The 19673-nt window shown below is 35.7% G+C and overlaps 1 protein-coding gene across 16 annotated transcripts in view; it reads right to left on the bottom strand.

The window, feature by feature from the left end:
- The window catches only part of PCNX1 (pecanex 1), a 173320-nt gene that overhangs the window by 85202 nt on the left and 68445 nt on the right, over positions 1-19673 (bottom strand). For 4 of the 16 annotated variants that reach the window (XR_014811080.1, XM_021099419.2, XM_021099421.2 and 1 more), the window contains 3 exons: positions 17393-19099; positions 5919-6051; positions 38-222 (listed from right to left, as the gene is read on the bottom strand). Coding sequence is in view for 8 of the 16 variants with exons in the window: in XM_021099419.2 (XP_020955078.2) it covers positions 38-222; positions 5919-6051; positions 17393-19099 (2025 nt within the window). In the remaining 8 variants the exon portion in view is untranslated. Of the gene's footprint in view, positions 1-37; positions 223-5918; positions 6052-17392; positions 19100-19673 lie in introns of those variants that run through there. The other 12 variants (XM_021099424.2, XM_021099425.2, XM_084969640.1 and 9 more) reach the window with 8 other exon arrangements.

Raw genomic sequence — 19673 nt, 5'->3', positions numbered from 1 at the left:
AGTTTTATATCACCAAGATTATATAAGGCCTGCATACCAAGTTCATCGTGCAAACTGCTGCCGCCTACAGCAGCTGCATTGTCATGTGATGCTTCTAACTGGACACTCCCATTTCTCACCAGCAAGGAGGCACTAGCACTGAGCACTGCAGCCTGGGAAGGGGGACGGGACTGGACTTTGACCTGGGCTGTGGTCTGCTGGCCTTGCTGACCATCTTGAAGGCTAGGAAAAAACATGGGTTGGGGAGACATTACAGGGAAGAAAAGAGAAAACAATAGCTAGAAGTCAATATAGAAAACTAATTTCAAAAAAAAAAAAAAAAAAAAAACCACCAAAAAACGTTTCCAATGTAACTTAAGAAAGAGCCAACGAATTTTGTAATATACACAGATTATACTACTGGCTTATACATTCTTGTCCTTAGGAATCTGAATCATGATGATGAACAGAGAAAAAATTCAGTATGTATGTAAAGTAACCAATCTGTGACATCTTTCCACCTCAAGTCAACCAAGTTCAAGTACAAGGAAAAAGAAAGCAGCAAAGCAAAGTCACAAGTACATTAAACTTACAAAGGTTGTAGCTGGTCCCCCATAGACCAATCTATTTTTTAGTTCGATATGCACTTGTATTTATAATCTTGATATAATCATTCTAGAATTGTTCTTTCAAATTTTCTGGCATCTCAAATTCACAGTAAAACAAAATTTCTATGCTTTAAAACCAAAAAATCTTTATCAAATGCAACTAAGATGACAAATTTGAATCAAAAGAAAATCACAAACTAGTGAAGAAAATCAGAATAAAAAAGCACTGACTCAAGTGAAACAAAAATGACTGCTGAGATGCTGGAAGAAGTATAATTAATATACGAAGTGTTTCTTCTACAAAAAGGCCTACATATTTCTGAATTAAGGTGACAGGCTTTACATATAAAATATTAGTTAACAATAATTATATTCCCTTAATGAATTTTATTCTTTTACAATTCATACCAAAGTCTGATTACAAGGACCTATCATTTTAGAAAAGCTTAAAAATAATTTGGAAACCAGTAATTTCTCAAGGGATATTAGTCTTTTCTACATTATATAAAAAATTTAAAATACCTACTATTTTGTAATTAAAATTTATTATTAAAATTATCTGAAATTAAGAAACTGCATTAACTCATTTTATATATTTATTTAAAAACACTATCCTTAGTATAACACTCAAATTTTAATTTCCTTAGTATAGCACTCAAATTTAAACTGAGGAAACTCACGAAAACACTTTGAGTATAATTATTACGTCATTCTCTACATGACATTAAATGCAACTCTGCACTGTTACTAAAATTATTAGACCTTTTAGGAATTAAAAGAAGAGTGCTACTTACAGTGGTCTTATTCAGTCACTTTATCATTTTCATAAGTTTCAACTTCTTTCTAATCCTTTAAGTTAAATGCAGTGGCTTCCCTGATGTCTATAAAACAACAAACTAATCTGCTGCAGACTGAAAGAGCTGTAATTTGAAGGACAGCTGTCTCTTGAACAAGCGGGAGTTAGGGTGCCAATGCTCCATGGAGTTGCAAATCCACATATATCTTACAGTGCCCCTCCTTACCCAGGGTTCAGCATTCCAAGTTTCAACCAACCACAGATCATGTCATTCTGCTGTATTTATTACTGAAAAAAATCTATATAAATGGACCTATGGAGTTCAAATCCATATGTTTAAGGGCCAACTGTAACCATGAAAGACCAAGTAGAAAGTACTGCATATATTGCTTAAACCTGTGGTTACAGCAACAGACTATACTCTGGAACTATACTATTACATAGCTACACATAATGAAAGTAACTAAAATTTTAGTTCCTCAGACATGCTAACCATATTTCATGTAGTCTAAGAGCCACATGATATGGTTAGTGGCTGCCATGGCTACCAGACTGGGCAAAAGCTAGTAGTTAGTGTCTCTCGTACTGGTCAGTGCAGATTGCAGAATATTTCTACCATCACAGAAAGTTCTATTAATCACTACTGCCTGAAATATTTGTTTTTTTCAGGGTCCTTTTAGAGCCAATGAAAAGTATATACTCTAAATAAAGCATAGGAATGTCTGCAACATATGAAACAAAGGAGACTGCAAAAAGTTGACTTGTTAATGCTTATCAGCACTCACTTTTTAAATCATAACTATAAAAGTATTCACTTAATAACTTCTTTGGAGTAGAACTAATATACTAAACTATATTTGCATCTTCCATACATATATAATAAGCCTATCTTTGTAAGCTTTCTAAACTTATCCATAAACCTTACCAAAATGATCAAATCTGACAAGGGAGAAAATTCTGAGTAGCTTAAGTACTATAACCCTTCAGATTTAGAAGATAGAATTTTATAATATGTATTCAACAAATTTTGCCATCACTTTTTCACATAAAGTCATAAACAAAGGTGCTATAGGGCAGTTAGAGATATTTTAATGTGAATGTATTTGAGAATACACTAATCTTCAACATATCCAAATATATAAAAGGTTTCCTTTTCTTTCTTTCTTTTTTTATTTTATTTTTTTTGTCTTTTTAGGGCCGCACCCATGGCATATGGAAGTTCCCAGGCTAGGGGTGTAATCGGAACAGCAGGGCCAGCCTACGCCACAGCTCACGGCACTGGATCCTTAACCCACTGAGCAGGGCCAGGGATCAAACCTGCATCCTCATGGATACTAGTCGGGTTTGTTACCACTGGGCCACAATAAAAGGTTTTCAAAGTACTAGGCAATGAATGAAAATCAACTCCAGAGTAAAGAAAATTAGCCAAAAACCTATGTGGTTGTAAATGTCAAGTTTTGAACATCAGAGACTAGACATTTAATGTTTATGTCCCTTGAATTTCCATTTTCAAAATCCTTAAATAAGAAAAGAGCCTATTATTTTTGTAAAAATTGCCAGGAAAAGTATTTCTGGAGAGTTATACTTCACCTTAGCTAACTAATAATTGACAATAATTGATCTTTTTTAAAGTAGCAATTATATATCAAAATTACCAGTTTCAGAAAAGGTAGCAACTGTTTTACAACACAGGAAAAGGTAGCAATTTAGGTCTCTAATGACTATCAGTAGCATTACCGACATGCAATCTAATCAATTAACTTTTCTAATTTAAATGATAGATATAGTTCATCTTGGTCTTTTCTTTCTCTGTACCACTTGTTTAGTATTTGACACATTCTGCCTTAATACTGTTATTTTGTATGTAACTCCCCAACTAAAAAATAAACCCTAACAGTATGATCACATTATTGCTATGAATCTCCAAATTCCAGAGAACACTCAGAAGAGTGTCTTGAGTACAGTATACAAACAACAAATATTTGGTGGATTCATTTCTGAGTCCCACAAAATGATCCCTAGGAATTTCCAATCAAGGATTCAGTTTATTATAATGATCTTATTTGATTACAGATCTTTCAATCTTTTATTTTAAAAAATAAATCTAAGAATACAGTAAAGCTTTTTTCCTTTCCCCCAAATGCACTGATTTATTTTCATTTCAGTCCTTAACTAGATTTCTAAAAGGTCACATTTAGGCTGATAAATATGTAACTAACTCTTAGTATTATAAAATTCTTAAATATTCATCTGTGTTTATCTCTGGTAACTGGGAAGAACTAACAAGGCCCTCCCTACAGGATAACTTAATGAAAAAAAAAAAAAACTTTAAAAAACAATTCAGAAATAGGATATTCTAACAAGCATTAAAAAAACCATGCAAATTCTCTTTGTAAGAAAACTGATTCACTCCCATTTGTTGGAGACATATATTTTTACCAAGCTGCTTTTTAGACTGTCGATTACTTATACTATTCATTAATGTTAAAAATAAGTTAATAGATTTTACTCATATTTAGAGTAACTGCAATAAAGTATTATTGTACCTATTCCATTTCTTTTTAACAAACAAGTTTTTCAAGTTTTGCAAAACTGTGCTATCCTATATTTCTGTAAAGATGAGATTATTATTACATAACTCATACTGAGAATTAATACTATACCTGAATATTTTTACAATTAAAAAAGATGATTTCATTAAACTGGTGTTTCTTCTAATTCCTCACAGCTAAACTTTATCTTATTACATCCATAATGAAGTCAGCCTATTTAAGATACATGTCATCTTTGTGCTGGAAATATCATGGAACTATAACAAAATCTACACGCTGACTACTGGAAGACTACTTTCCAAAAATCTAACATGAGCCCTTTACAAATGTTTCACATCATAACCTCATTTGAATGGTGATATATTTAAAACCTATGTAGTTGGCTGGAGTTTAGAACACAGTTCTTTAATATTCCACCAGGCAGGAAAAAAAAAAAACTGTCTACATTTGTTTGGTAAGTGGGATATAAAGAATTAAAGGATTTTTAAAGACCAAAAAGTGAAGGTTAAAAAGAAAGATTAAGAAATATCAACATGGAGTGAGAAGGCAAGCAAAGAATATGTCTATGGCAAGTATTATTCAAGAGGTTAGAAAACAAAGTAGAAAAAACAAAATGAAATGCTGAGCTCTTTCTGCAGGTAGGGACTACATCCCAAATAAATCAGCAAAAAAAAAGGTTACATCAGGGAGCAAAGGCAATAGAAGCGGAGGGCTCACAAGAGGCCAAGGCTCTTAGGAAAGGTTTTTAGACCAAATGTTTCTTTTCACTGGTTCCCATTTTCATATTTTAAATATTGGTTTAACTAATCCATACTCTGTTTTGTAAACTATGTATTATTGTAGGATTAATTAGGAACACGACCTACAAAAGATGAAGTTCCTGATTGTAATGTAAAACACAGAAAAATAATCAAGTCTTAAATCTCAGAGGAATATACAATTTAGCAGTATTTTAAAGAAATAAGGACCTTCCTACTTTCATGAACAAGATTTTAACAAAGGAAGGGATTTACCTATTCCCAACTACCATGCATTCAACAGCAGTTATATCACCAAATGTCCTTCCTTTTGAATTTTAAGTTAAAATATAGAAAAAATAATTTTGGTTCTATTACACAGAGATTAAGAAAAGTATATGCTTTAATAATATATGTACGGCTTGAGCAAGCACATATGGTTTTGTCCATATCAGTATTCTTAAGATAAATTAAAGCACAAGTCTTCTGAATAGGTGGTTTATATTTCTCATTAAAGCCACAAATTTGTCAGATTTGACATAATTGAAAACAAAAAAGTTACTAAGATTTCAATAAAACATTACTCTCAAGATTATAAATAGATGCTTTTTCAAGAATATTGGAAAAAAATTAAAATATTTTTGTTCAGTATACTATGGAGCTTGAAAAAGTCAAAACAAATATGTGTATATATATCCAATTGACCTTACTTTACCAAAAATTAAATATTCTAGTTCATGTCATTTACTAGGTCCTGGTGATTAATTTTTAAGCAATGTGAAGCAAAATATATATTTCAGTGAAATAATAACCAAACTGGTTTGTCAATATTGTTATCTGTTATTCCTCAACAAGCTCCCCACGTGGTCCACATCTGTGCACACTAAACATTGTTCAAGATGTTGGGGAAAGATGTTGCAGTATTAATTTGAAGTAGGATAAAGAATGAAAAGCTGACTTAAAAACTGTATTTACATTTTTATAACAGCCCTAAAATGATCTTTGTGATTTAAAATCGGCAAAATCAAATTTGATCATTTTGTTTAAATAATGCAACATAAGACATGCATAGGGCAACAGGCTTCATGGTCACATGCAGAGACAGCCTAAAGAGCTTACAGGTACAGGAGAGATACTCAAGAAAAAGAACAAAGCTATTTAATAAATGCTTTCTTGGGACTGATAGAACAGGTTAGAAGGTCTGTTACATGCATGCTAAGCTTGGTGGAATTTTAAAATACCATACCTTAGGGGTGGTCCGATGAGCAATGTAGGAGGGGTAGGGTTACTCCCTGCATTGTGCCGGCGCAGTACTGCCTGGCGCCTAAAAGTGCTGCGTTCACGGCGAAACGACACCGCCTCCTCGCTGGGCTGTGCTGCTGCATCAAGACAGACTTAGGTCAAATAGGAGCCTAGGTCAGAGATGTAAAAGCAGCTGAGCCTGTCCTCCCTTGATTCCCCACCCTCAAAGGGAAAAGGCAACTTGACTAACTGTGCCCAATGGTTTTCCTAAGTTCACCATAAACCTATCGTATCAGGGAATACACACACCTTTTTACTAAAGATAATTGTTTCTTTCAAAATAATGTCTCTGATCTATTCTTATCTGCCCTCACCACCTTCTCTTCAGCCTCAATTTCCTATTTTAAGATCTGTGGCAGCAACATACATGGATGGAACTAGAGACTCTCATACTAAGTGAAGTAAGTCAGAAAGAGAAAAGACAAATACCACATGATATCACTTGTATCTGGTATCTAATACACAGCACAAAATGAACCTTTCCACAGAAAAGTAAATTGGACTTGGAGAATAGGCTTGTGGTTGCCCCCCCCCGGGGGGGGGGGAGGGATTGGGGGCTTGGGCTTAATGGATGCAAAATATTGCTCTTGGAATGATTTACAATGAGATCCTACCATGTAGCACTGAGAACTATGTCTAGATACTTACATCACAGTGCGACAATGGGAGAAAAATTATGTATCCATGTATGTGTAATTGGGTCCCCATGCTGCACAGTGGGGGGGGGGAGAGAAATATCTCTGCTGTTTTATTTTTTTTTTTTTAATTTTTTTGTCTTTTTAGGGCCACTCCCACGGCATATGGAGGTTCCTAGGCTAGGGGTCAAATCAGAGCTGTAGCCACTGGCCTACGTCACAGCCACTTTAACACCAGATCCAAGCCGCGTCTGCAACCTACACCACAGCTCAGTGAAATGCCAGATCCTTAACCCACTGAGCAAGGCCAGGAATTGAATGTGCATCCTCAGGAATACTAATAAGATTTATTTCAGCTGAGCCATGATGGGAACTCCAGATCTCCACGGTTTTAAATCTTTTTTTAAAAGCCTCAGTTATTTGGTCCCATATTCCTCCAATAGCCCTTTAAGTCAGTTTTAGAAGTACTGTATGTTAATTCGTCAGTTCCGATTAACAGCAAAAGGGTGTTAGTTTCCTCCTTTAGAAAGACAGTAAAAACAGCAGCGATGGTACTTGTGCTGAAGGGAGTAAGGCAGTATTTCTCACACTACCCTGTGCCACATTGTGGCAGCATTAGGTGACACCAATGACTGCTAGGCTGCACAACTAGAATTCTTTTAAATTTTCAATTCAAGATACCAGGAGTATATGTTAACTGTAGAGCAGTTTGCTGCCATCAAACTTTATTCAACTCTACACCCCTGCACCAGTCCTCTCAACACTAGGAAGCAAGAATCAGCAAAAAAAGGGCAAGTTTAGAAACCCACAGCTTAATCTAAAATCAGCAAAGTACAAACCTCAAAAACCAAATATATGACTGAGAAAAACACAACGTCTTAACAGTATTATGTAAAATGTTACGAAACCATACTAATTGACTGATTTGAGTTTCTAAAACAAAGTGCAAAATATTTATCTATTTGAATCTAAAACAATTACTGCTTCCTATAGTGATCTATTTTAAGAATCATTTTGAGTGTGAGAAAGTGTCCTTTGATGCTAAATATGAATAAAGACAAAATAACTTAGTGCAGAAAACATTTTTTTCCAAACAAATGAAAACAGCTTTTTTTTTTTCTTTAGCAACTATGAAATGGATTATAAAATCAAGAATGGTGTATTTGGATTTCAGTTCTATCACAAGCCTTTTTGACATTTTAAAAGCATTAGTAATTCTCATCATTATTCTGCTTAGCAACAGCCATTTCCATCCATTTAAATGTTGATTTTAGCATTCTTTTAAATGTTTACATCTTTATCCTCTCCCTGGGCTGCCCCAGTTAACACTCTTTGTGTAATTAATCCATTATAATTAGGAATATATGGATTACCCCCAGAAGGCATGGCCTTTGCTGTCTTTAAACACTGTTTTCTTTTATTAAAGGAATGATATGCACAGAATTATTTCATCCCCTTGGCAAGCTTCTGCCAGTAAGAAGCATTAAGTCACAAAACACAGGAAAACAATTTACATTACTTCTTTCTTGCTCAGCTCATGCACTCAAGTAACATTCTAAAGCTAGACAACTAAAGCAGAATTAGGCTTTGGGGCTTTGAATTCAAATCAAACTTGACTCCTGGAGCTAACATTTCTTTTCTTTCTCCAGTTTTATTGCGATATGATGAAAATTCCTTTAAATGTGAAAAGGCTGTTAGTTGTGATGTAAAAGCTTCCTTCAGTATGCAAAAATTATATATGACCTACAAAAACAATACTGTTTAAATCTGGTTATTTAGAATGCTGTCCAACATGGTAGCCACTAGCCATGTGTGGCTGTTTAAACTTAATTAAAATTAAAGAAAATGAAAAGTTGAGTTTACCAGATCCATGAACCGTACCTCAAGTGCTCAACAGCCTGTGGCTAGAGACTACCGCTGTGAACAGCACACATAAAGAACATTTCCATCGCCACAGAAAGCTGTATGGGACAGCACTGATCTAGAAGGTCAAGGATGCTTTTTTATCACCACAATCCACAATGCCTATTATGCGCTTTGCCTATTCCTGACAACTAAAACCTCAGTAAAGGAAATAGTCTCCAGCATTGCCACTAAGAAGAACATATCATATTGACAGGGCGGTCACTGGATGAAGGATAAAACAAAGCAAAGCAAACAAACCACCTGAAAGGAGAAGTGAAAGATTAGACAGTGACTCATGTACTTCTTAACGGTTCTTAGACATCAGTAAGGTTAGTTTGGGTTACAGAATTTTAAATTACTCTTTTAAACCTCAATCCAAGGCTTATTTTTTGAAATCATATTGAAGATTTCTATTTTATTGTTATAATAAACTACTGCTCAATTTACAGATCAATTCACTGCTTTTTAGAAACTTTCAAACACTGTCTAGTTTCAGATATTTTATTTCAACCAAAATAAAAGAGTAAAATTTACCCAGACACATCTTATAGAGAATAACTTAATTCATAAACGGTAGTAAAATTATTCAGACGGATGTGGAAAAGAGCAATATATGATCACTGAAAACTGAGAATGGGAAAAGGGAAATACGAAAACGTTTTCTTTGCTATTTTCGTTCTACTAAAGACTTAATGGGGTTGCTTAATTTTAAATAAAAGCTAGTTAATTCCATAGCATTAGGTCAAAAAGACAAACTATAACGTCCATTTATAGTCAAAAGGTTCTCTTGGCTTCTTCAGAAAACACATTTCTTTGCTATTAATATACCATTTATATTTTGTTATCTGCAAAAGAGCTATTAACACCATTTTTCTTAATAAAACAGCTTTAGAAACATTTGCAGGATAAAAATTTAGACATCTACTATACAACATATTAAAATAGTTATGATTACTGCCTATGATGTCCTCTGTAATATTCAGGACATAAATATTGAATGATAAAGAATATTTAATGTTTACTATAGAGCATGACTTTAACAGTAGATAGGATCAGCCATTCAAATGAAAATGCTATGCTATCATTTATGGTCAGAGCAGGCATAACTAAATGCCTCCCTTCCCCACCAGGAATGTGCTACTTATACAGAACATCTCCATTTAGAGCAGATTCCAGTGGGGGTCCAGTTCTATTGGAGCCAAGTCCCCCCCCCCCAAAAAAAAGTCTACAGCTTAAAATAATTTGCTACAAGCATATTCAGTCACATAAATTATAGCCTTACATGATCAAACTTCACTTCTACAATCCAATTGCAAAAAACTTTTTGTATCCTTTAACTTTTTAAGAGAAAAACAACTACGACAACAACAACAATCTTTTTAGCTAGATAACCAGAAAGGAGAGAGAAAAATAATTTAAACCTGGTTTTGAAGTTGACATTCTGACATTACTTAAAACTCAGTATCCTTTGGCAAAAAAAAATGGAATTAACTAGTGTAAAAATAAGAGTATAAAATGCAAACAGTAAAAATTTAGCACTACAGGTACAACTAAATTTTATGCATGTGTAGGTAAAGGAGAAGAAAAGTCACAAACATTCCAATGACTCAAAAACCATGAATTACAAGGTAGAAATAAAATACTTTCCAAGGACATATATTTAGATAAGTGAATTTTTAAATATTTTTAAAAATTATGAGTCTTGGTTTTCTAATTTTTCTGTGTTAAAAGGCTTCAAGAGACAATTTTGATTACAGTAAGTCTGAGAGAGAACTTCAGATAATTTAGCTCTTTACTTCTAGATTAGTGATACAATCATTCAATTCAAACATTTACTGAGTGCCTAAGGATAATTCATGTAGAAGGCACAGATACCCTAAGACATTTTAGAGATGTCTCAGGATCTCTGAGACATCTCTAAGAGGGTCTCATCTATTCCCAAAGATCACAAGAAAACAAAATATACACCAAAATATACACACCTCCCACCTAAGGAGTTAAATCCCATTTTGTCTCAACAAGTTAAGCAAAACTCCACGCATTCTACACTGAATTATTTTAATGCATTATTTTTTAATATGGGGGTATTAAAACAACAAGACTACCAGTTTGTTTTACTCCATGAATGAAAACAAGGAAAGCACTAAAGGCACTAACACACTTTCAGGATGACAGCGATACACAAAGGAGTACAATTTGGTGAGGTAGGAGGTGAGGGTTGTTTATATCTCAAAAATGTAAAGTTATGAGCAAAAATACGGTATAGAAAAAGACGCTATTTAAAAATGATGTGAAGCATGGAGCTCCTGCTGTGGCACTAGGGGACTGGTGGCATCTCTGCAGCACCAGGATGCAGTTGATCTCGGACCAAGCACAGTGAGTTGAAGGATATGGCATTACCACGGCTGTGCCAAAGGTCTCAGCTTGGCTCAGTTTCAACCCCTGGCTCGGGAACTCCATATGCCACAAGGTGGCCGAAAAAGGGAAGAAAAGGGGGGGTGAGGGGAAGATATAATCATCATTTCTAAACATTGTAATTAATTACCTTTAATTTTCTAGAAAGATAGTCATACTCGAATATAATGGCATAGTGACATTCCATTCCAATGCTATGTCCCTCATTTTATGGGTGAAAAAGAAGTCAAGGAATAGAGAGGTTAAAACGTGTCCATTCTTAGTAAATGAGAGAATTTGGGATTTTAAGTTTCACTGTCAGATGCCAGAGTGTCCAGTTATGCTCTACGGACACTCAACTCTTTCTTAAGGCTTTCTGTTTCCAGATACATTGATCAGAGTCCTAAGTTTCTATTTCATTGTGTATGTTATTAGATGTGACATATTTATGTGACTCTCTGCAAAAGTAGCACAATGAATTGTATATATTTTGTCAATGAAACCTGATAATTGATTAAAAATAACAACAAAAAAGGATATAATTGTTAGGTCTCTGAAATGGGGGACTAATCTTACTATTCTTTTTCACTCAAATAGCTTAATGGTTTGTTTGGTATATTGCTAAGTATTTGATGCTTAATTAACACATCAGCACCATCCTCCTTCCAATTAATGCAAATGATATTAACATATTTATTATAAATATTGAAGCCTTTATAATATAGATTATGGGAGGACTGAACAGAAATATTCAGCTTGCCTTTGGGTTTAATATTTTTTGTAGGCTGACTGCCATGATGACTAACATGCTGTAACTATGCTGTTACGCATTAAATATCATGGAAATGTGAAAGGAAAATGATGTGACTCATACAGCTGACTGCTTAGTGAAAGGATTCATAAGTAATATGTTACTTTCTAGTTGTTATACAGCGCTATGGCTGGCCTCCTGTGACATTTCAATTGCTATTAAATGAATAATAAAAACTTAGAAGAAACTGCTCAGGGGGCCATGTCTATTGTAGGAAAAAAGGAGTAAATCTGTGAAGATCATGAAAATTAAAATGTGTGTGTTAGTACCACAAATAGATCAGAAGCAAGCTGCTGAAGCAAACACTTTACAGAAAAAGAACAAAGTATGAAACATATATAATATCAGAAAATTAAAAGATACATGCAAACATTCTGAAATATTCTTCAAGGTAAAAATTACTTAGGAATAAAGTTACTAGGAGTTCCTGTCATGGCTCAGCAGAAATGAATCCGACCAGGAACCATGAGGTTGCAGGCTCAATCCCTGGACTAGCTCAGTGGGTTAAGGATCTGCTCAGTGGTACAGATTGCAGACTCGGCTCAGATCTGGCATTGCTGTTGCTGTGGCTGTGGTGTAGGCTGGCAGCTGTAGCTCCAATTAGACCCCTGGCCTGGGAATCTCTACGCGCCTCAGGTGCAGCCCTAAAAAGCAAAAAGAATAAAGTTACTAGGAGTTTCCCTGTGGTGCACTAGGTTAAGGATATGGTATTGTTTTGCTGTAGCTGTGGTGTAGGCCGGCGGCTACAGCTCTGACTAGACCCCTAGCCTGGGAACCTCCTTATGCCATGGGTGCAGCCCTAGCAAAGACAAAAAGAGAAAAAGACAAAAAAAAAAAAAAAAAAAAAAAAGGGATATGGTATTGTCACTGAAGTGGCTCCGGTCACTACTGTGGCCTGGGGTCAATCCCTGCCCAGAAACTTTCATATGACATGGTACAGTGAAAAAAAAGAATAAAGTTACTAACGAAGAACTAAATGTTCAAATGATTTTGCAAAAAAAAAATTTTAAAGGGAATATTTGTCTTAGGCATAAAATCCATTTTAACCTAAACATCTTTTCTCTTTCTTACTTTCCACGTCAGTCAAGAACAATGCTGCTAACATCAGCATGAAAAGATTTTGTTCTAATATACAAACAAATGCTTATAAACAGCATTTTCCAGGAGGCCAAAGAACAAGAAATCTACTGCACAATTTCTAAGCACTCGTTCTGAATTAAAATAATTCCCATCTATGAAAACACTTTAAGGGACTACTCTATTTTTTGATATATAAACCAACAAAATTATTAGCTGTATCTCAAGTTAGAGAATTTGCATATTCTTACGATACTTTCCATAATCCCAGGCAGCCAAACAAATACAGCTGGGCAGAAGAAGTTAAAGATACTCTGGAGTCATTAGCACAAGGAACAGTTCTAAAAGATACAGTGTGAGGATGACTTACTTTCATAGAGGGTCCCTAATCATTTTAATCCTTTGTGAATGGTCTGATAGACCCTCTCTCCAGGAAAACTGCATTCAGAAACCATTTTGAATATATTTTCAGGAGAGGCACTTAATAAGGGGTCATTAGGAAATGGTATATATTTGAAGAAACATTTGAAAAAGAGAACTTGCTTAGAAATGATTAAAAGGCATCATTATCTTAAGTTTTCACAACAAATCTACATACAAAGCACTTTAATAGATGGAAGCTTATTACAGTCTGATCGTTAACTGTGAGACAGGCCTAAACCGTTTTACAATGGAGGAAACAATTATTACTGTTTTACAATTGAGGAAACTGAAACACAGGTTTAAGGGCTTGCCAGACTATCTAGTTAGTAACTAGAGGTGGTACTGAAATGTCACTGATTCCTTATCCAGAACTTTACTGTTGCTAGAAAGAATGGGCTGATTTTGGGAATTTGATACATAAACTCTTATTTGCCTCATCAATAAAACATCTCTTATCTTGATATTGTTTTAAGAGAAGACCATTTCTTCAAGTAACTGAAGCACCCAAACCTGTTTACTACATTTAATGAGCATTCTTCTATGCAATTTTATACACCTAAGCTTTTTTCTGAGTAGGGACTAAATGGAATATGATCTTTCCTTAATGAATCTGGGCCAGCCACATATATATTTATCAGTGCATTATACTGTAATCAGCATTAAGTTATGACACCATGATGTCGTTGGACATATTATAATAAAAGAAATAGTGCATTTAATGACCCTCCCATTGTGGGTTTTGCACTGGTTTGTATTATTCTAGCTTCTATAGAGTTGGCAGTGTATTTCTTCTGCTGTCATCACTTCAGCCTCTATAAACACCCCTCCCTTTCTACTAATTCCCTTCTTCTAACTTACCATGTAAATTGGGAAATTAGAAGATTAAATTCATTAGAATTTAGCGTCCCTTTATTTAGTAAAATTCACATATTCTTGTCTGTTCAGTGGTCTGTGTCTTTTCTTTCAATGATATTTGGGATCAAAATAACCAACCTTCAATTTACAGATATGGTACAAACTTTCATAAGTTGTTTATCAAGAAAATTTGGTTTTACTTTAAATAGAGTGATTTCTCTTAACAAAAGACTATCTTTGGTTGCCAACACAAAAATATTATAACATGATCCTATTTCATGCTTACCAAATAATCACCCAAATATTACATTTAAAATAATTTTCTCAAATAAAAAAACAGAGGTTAAGAAATTTCAGGGAAAAATACGAAGAAAAATACAGTGAATATAATAAAACTTTCCATTCTGGTTGTTTTCTATAATCTGTTGAATCATGTAGTATATAAGTTTAAGTGACCCAAAAGAAAACAGGCTACTTTTCTACTGTGTATAACTTATCCAGATATTTTTATTCTTAAAATATTAGGCATGAGTTACTAAAGATATGCTATACAATTATAAAAGGAAATTAACTGCAAAACCAAGAGATCAACAGCAGAAAATGCCTGAGAAGGTAAGCAGCTTTTCCCAGAGGCACAACTACAGTGAGCCCACATACTAACAAAGGTGTATGACTCCATGTCATTGCATTAGGTAACCTCCTATTTCCAAATACTTTAGTACTTGGAAGTACATTTTCTAAGTTCCATCTTTCCACATGATCAACCCATTCAGCTTAAAGATAAGACAAAAAGAAATCAGAGAACTCATCAACACATCCAAATTCATTAGGATAAACTCTTATTTATAGTTTATGTATAGGCATATGAATGGTCAACCAGTATCCTCTACTGTGTTAACCTGTTTCGGGAGTAGAATATGTAAAGCAGAATAGATGACAAAGAAAAGTTTCTCCTAGACTGTCAAAAAGGACCAACAATTAAGGCTAATATAGCCAATATTACAAGGTACTTGAGATTCTATACAATTTTTAAATAAGGAAAACCAAAATACATCCCCTCCCACTACCTCTAATCTTCCCAAAAACTCACATAAGACCCTAATAAAATGTGATGAAAACCAGCTAAATATAAATCAAATACATTTAAGTAGTCTAGTTTTGCTCTTATGTTTATTCTAAACACAATGAATCTCAAATAAAAAGAGCCCCAACAATTCCCTCCTTTGGCAAAAAATGTTTTAACAGCCCACAGATGATTACATTTATTCCATCAAAATGCATGGAAATTTTTAGTTTATTACTTGTTTCTTATTAATAGCCAATGGCTTGTTTTTTTAAAAATAAGAACACATCAAAAGAAAACAAAAGCTGTAATCTGAAAAAATGAGGGCTCATATTAGTCAAAGATCTGCACTGAGAAGCAAATAAGACCTTCCATATAACTTTTCCTAAAAAGCAGAAAACGGAGTTCCCGTCGTGGCGCAGTGGTTAACGAATGCGACTAGGAACCATGAGGTTGCGGGTTCGGTCCCTGCCCTTGCTCAGTGGGTTAAGGGTCCGGCGTTGCCGTGAGCTGTGGTGTAGGTTGCAGACGCGGCTCGGATCCCGCGTTGCTGTGGCTCTGGCGTAGGCCGGTGGCTACAGCTCCGATTCGACCCCTAGCCTGGGAACCTCCATATGCCGAGGGAGCGGCCCAAAGAAATAGCAAAAAAAAGACAAAAAAAAAAAAAAGCAGAAAACTCCACATTCCCTATGAAAAAGAAATGACATTTTAAATACAAAGACATAAGATTTACTAAAATTCTAACACACATTTTAGTATTTACATTTCAACATTATTTAGAATGGCAATATTTTTCTATCATTGCAGGTTCACTCTTAAAACTTATTTGAATGACAATTTTAATAAAAACTAAGCTATAATTTAAACCAATGGTTTCATATACATTGTGAACATATCTTACGTGATTTGTAAGAGAAACCACTAAAAGCATTTCAGACCTTTTATTAAAAAAAAAAACAAAACAAACCAGAAAGATATTCACATCAAAGACTCAAGAAAATTTAATTACTATATTGTTACCAAATGGTTATAATCACTTCAGATATAACTAGTTCTCAATATTTTAGGTTTGACAGACTAGCATCTTCCTCAGGTACCAAATACCAAAGATCACTTTTTTACATTCCCACTAAAAATTAATCTTTGTTAGAAACTACACCAGAAGAAACAACACAATGTTCACATTATGGACTTTAAAAACACTGTGGGTGAAGTTAGAATTCTTTGAGAGAAAAAGTATGTTCTTTGTTTAAGAATATGCAAACAAAAAAGTCAGCTTAACTTTTCATAAAAGACTGAATGTTACTAAACCAACAGACTATAAACTTTAAACCTAAAAATATAAGCTTTATTAAAGGATATGGGATGGAGGATAAAAAAGCCATGTGCTAACAACAGAAGACTTCAGTCTTCTGAATTTATTCAAGAACGAGATTCCATAATAACCAAAACAGAATAAGCCAACTGTTTGGGGCAAAAGGAAATACCAAGAAACAACTCTGAAATAAACACTATGGCCGATATAAAGTCACCTGCCGTATTTTGCACAATTTCCCATAAACCCAAATAAGCTATTATTTTAACCTAAACGCCACCACAGTTATCATAGGGAGCATCATATATCCACAATGGATATTAAGTGCCAATATAAACCACCAATGTTGATTTAATGAACTTTAATGTGACATTACAGAAAAAAATAAATAAAATGCTTTTAATGCCTGAAACTTGAGTGAGCAAGAAATAAAACCAAAGAGACACATGAAAAAGAGCTACAAGTTTTCCAAGTTATAGTCAGAGCTAAAGTAGTATTTGGAAAAATCTTATATAACAGGTTGAGTGATCTGATTCTCAATGTTCAGTGGCACATACTGTATAAGAGATGACTAATAATGGTTTGGTGTCCTATTAAAATTCTACGTTTTGCTGTTCCTATGGTTGCACAAAAGAGGAAGAGGACCAAGTTTTTGTTATTCCCAGTAAAACATTAACAGGCAGCAAATGGCTTAGAAAAGGTGAATGAAATCAAGAACAAATTGATATATTCAAACAATATAATGAAAAAACATTTTCTTGGTGTTCACACCAAAACCTTTTCTAAGATAAACTTTTTTCCATAAGGAAAGAGATGGTTATTTTAACAACACAGTGGAAGAGGGAATATTAACACAGAGTACACCTTAATAAGTATTTTAATCAACAGGACCCCAAACTGCAGAGACTCTTAGAGAAATCTCTTCCTGGCGTTTACTTACCTCCACTGACTGTGTCTTGCTCTTCACCTTCAGGAAACGCAACCTGGCTTGGCAAGCTATTCCTAGATCGGGTGACTGTCTCTAACTGGGAAGCCCGTCCCAAAAGAGATAGCTCATCTAGCACCTCTCCCTCTTTGGCCTCGAGATCGGATTTTGAAGTGGTTAAGGGTTTTATACTTTCAGGTGCCATTAGCCTACTGGAGTCATTCAAACAGGCTACCGTGCCACTGTCCAGGCTCAACACTCGGGCCCGAGTCTTGGCACTATTTGGGCTGGAAGTCCGCCGTGCTGTCCGCTTTTTGCCAGTTCCTTCCGGACCCAGATGGGCTTTGTGTGCGTGCTCAGAGTCGGTGCCCCTTTCTTTAGGGGCGTGTTTGGTCTTTAGGGCGCTGTATCTGCCCTCAGGAGACTGACACGAATGAGAAGTGGTGCTGGAAGAGCTATCACTGCTGAACTGGTGAGCAGACTGAACACTCGATGTTCTGCTCAAGTCGCTTTGGTCACTGGAGTCCTCGTCATGACAGAATATAGCACTGTGTGGCTTGGTACCAGAAACACCTCGAAAGGACACATAGTCCCTATGCCGACTTGAATCAAAACTACTAGCCCGTTTTTTTCCTGTCCGTTTCCTGCCTGACTTATGGGCAGAAGCTGTCCGGTGGATTAAGCTGGAGGATTTAGGTCGGACATCCCCTTCCTTTTGCTTCCCACCAACCTCTTTAACAGCTTTTGAATCGGCTGAAACAGCTGACTTATCACTCTCCTCCTCTTTGTTTTCAGCAGTTTTCCCAAGTGGTATGTCCCCCTGTGGCGTAAATTCATTGGCGTGAGGATTTTTATTGGCTTCTTCTGATGCAGAGGTGCTGAGACCTTTCTGATTGTGCGGCTCATCAGAGGTATTAGAATCCTTGGCCTCTTGAGCTCCACTGTTGGTACTCGCTTCCAAGGCAGTCTTTTCACTGCTAGTCCTTTTGTCACTGGCACAGCTACTCTTGTCCTCAGGGTCAGCACAGCACTCTTTCTTCTGACCACTTTTCTTTCCTACTTTGGGAGACTCCTCATGCTCTGACAAGATGCTCTCTATGTGAGTGGAGCTGGTCTGTTCACTTTTATAGCTGCTGACAGTGCTGTGCGTGTCACGGTCTGTCCCACTGCAGTAGCTCTCTGTTGAGCCACTACTGCGTGTGCTCAGGCTCCGCAAGCTGTCCATGCTTTTGTCTGCTTTCAAGGGTTTGCTTTTCCCACTTCTGGGAGGTGGCTGAGAGTTACTGTTTTTCAGCTCACCAATAAGCTGAAAGTCCCCAGATAAACAAGAATTTTCCACCAAGGATTCTTTGGATCCAGAATGAGGCTTGGAAGATTCTAACTCACTAACAGGATCTAACCCACGTCTTTGCTGATACAGAGGGAAGTCATTCAGTGAACTGTCTGGAAAAGCCACAGCAGAGCTAGAAGTCCGTGGTACACCTCGCGGCCGGTGGTCTTTCCGATAAGAGTGTGAATGTAAAGGGACAAGAGAAGCTACTTCTGTGTCACAGGCGCTGGACAGAGATTGATCCACATGGTGGTGGTGGCTGTGACTTGGCAGGCTGACTTTGTCACTGAGGTCCCTGGGTAAGTCCTGTCCACACGAGGATAAGGAAGGCTGAATGGAGACGAAGGAATCATTGGAGACCAGACGGAACAGCTTCTGATCAGCTGCCAAATCTGTTTCAAACATATATTTGGAAATGTTAACATAAATCTGTGATCTGTTTTTCTGTTTAATAATGGAAAGAATTCATGGTGTACAGTAAATCAAGCATAAACAATTTCTCAAGTAGCTCACTGAACAGCAGGTGACCAGTCATTCCCAAGGGCTGCTTTCTACTTCACAGCTGTACAAAGAAAGCTTTCTATTAATGGAATGAACGGAACTTTCAAATCTCTGACTAGCCTCAGAAAAAATTCTACAGACTATCAACAATAAAATAAGAAGCAACGAAGCATTATATTTTAAATGGACCTGGATTTCTATACGAATTCTGTTCCCTCACTTACTAACTGGGTAACCTTGGGTTACCTTTCTAAGCCTGTTTCCTCATCTGTAAAATGTGATCTCAATCTCACTTTAGTACCATGGGACAACTGAGTCAGTGACATACATTGCTTAGCACAATGCCTGGCACCAATTGAAGCCAGCTATCGTTATTTTACCTAGCAAAATAAAAAAAAATCTTTTTTTGAAAATCTAATTGTTTTATAAATCCACAAAAGCCTAGAGTAATCAGAAACAAACAAA

Source organism: Sus scrofa, chromosome 7 (assembly GCF_054392235.1).
Source record: "Sus scrofa isolate SSC_HxYL_T2T_F1_AM1 chromosome 7, Sscrofa_HxYL_maternal_Yorkshire_Landrace_v2.0, whole genome shotgun sequence".
NCBI lineage: Eukaryota > Metazoa > Chordata > Mammalia > Artiodactyla > Suidae > Sus > Sus scrofa.
This window is presented reverse-complemented; position numbering and strand designations above follow the sequence as displayed.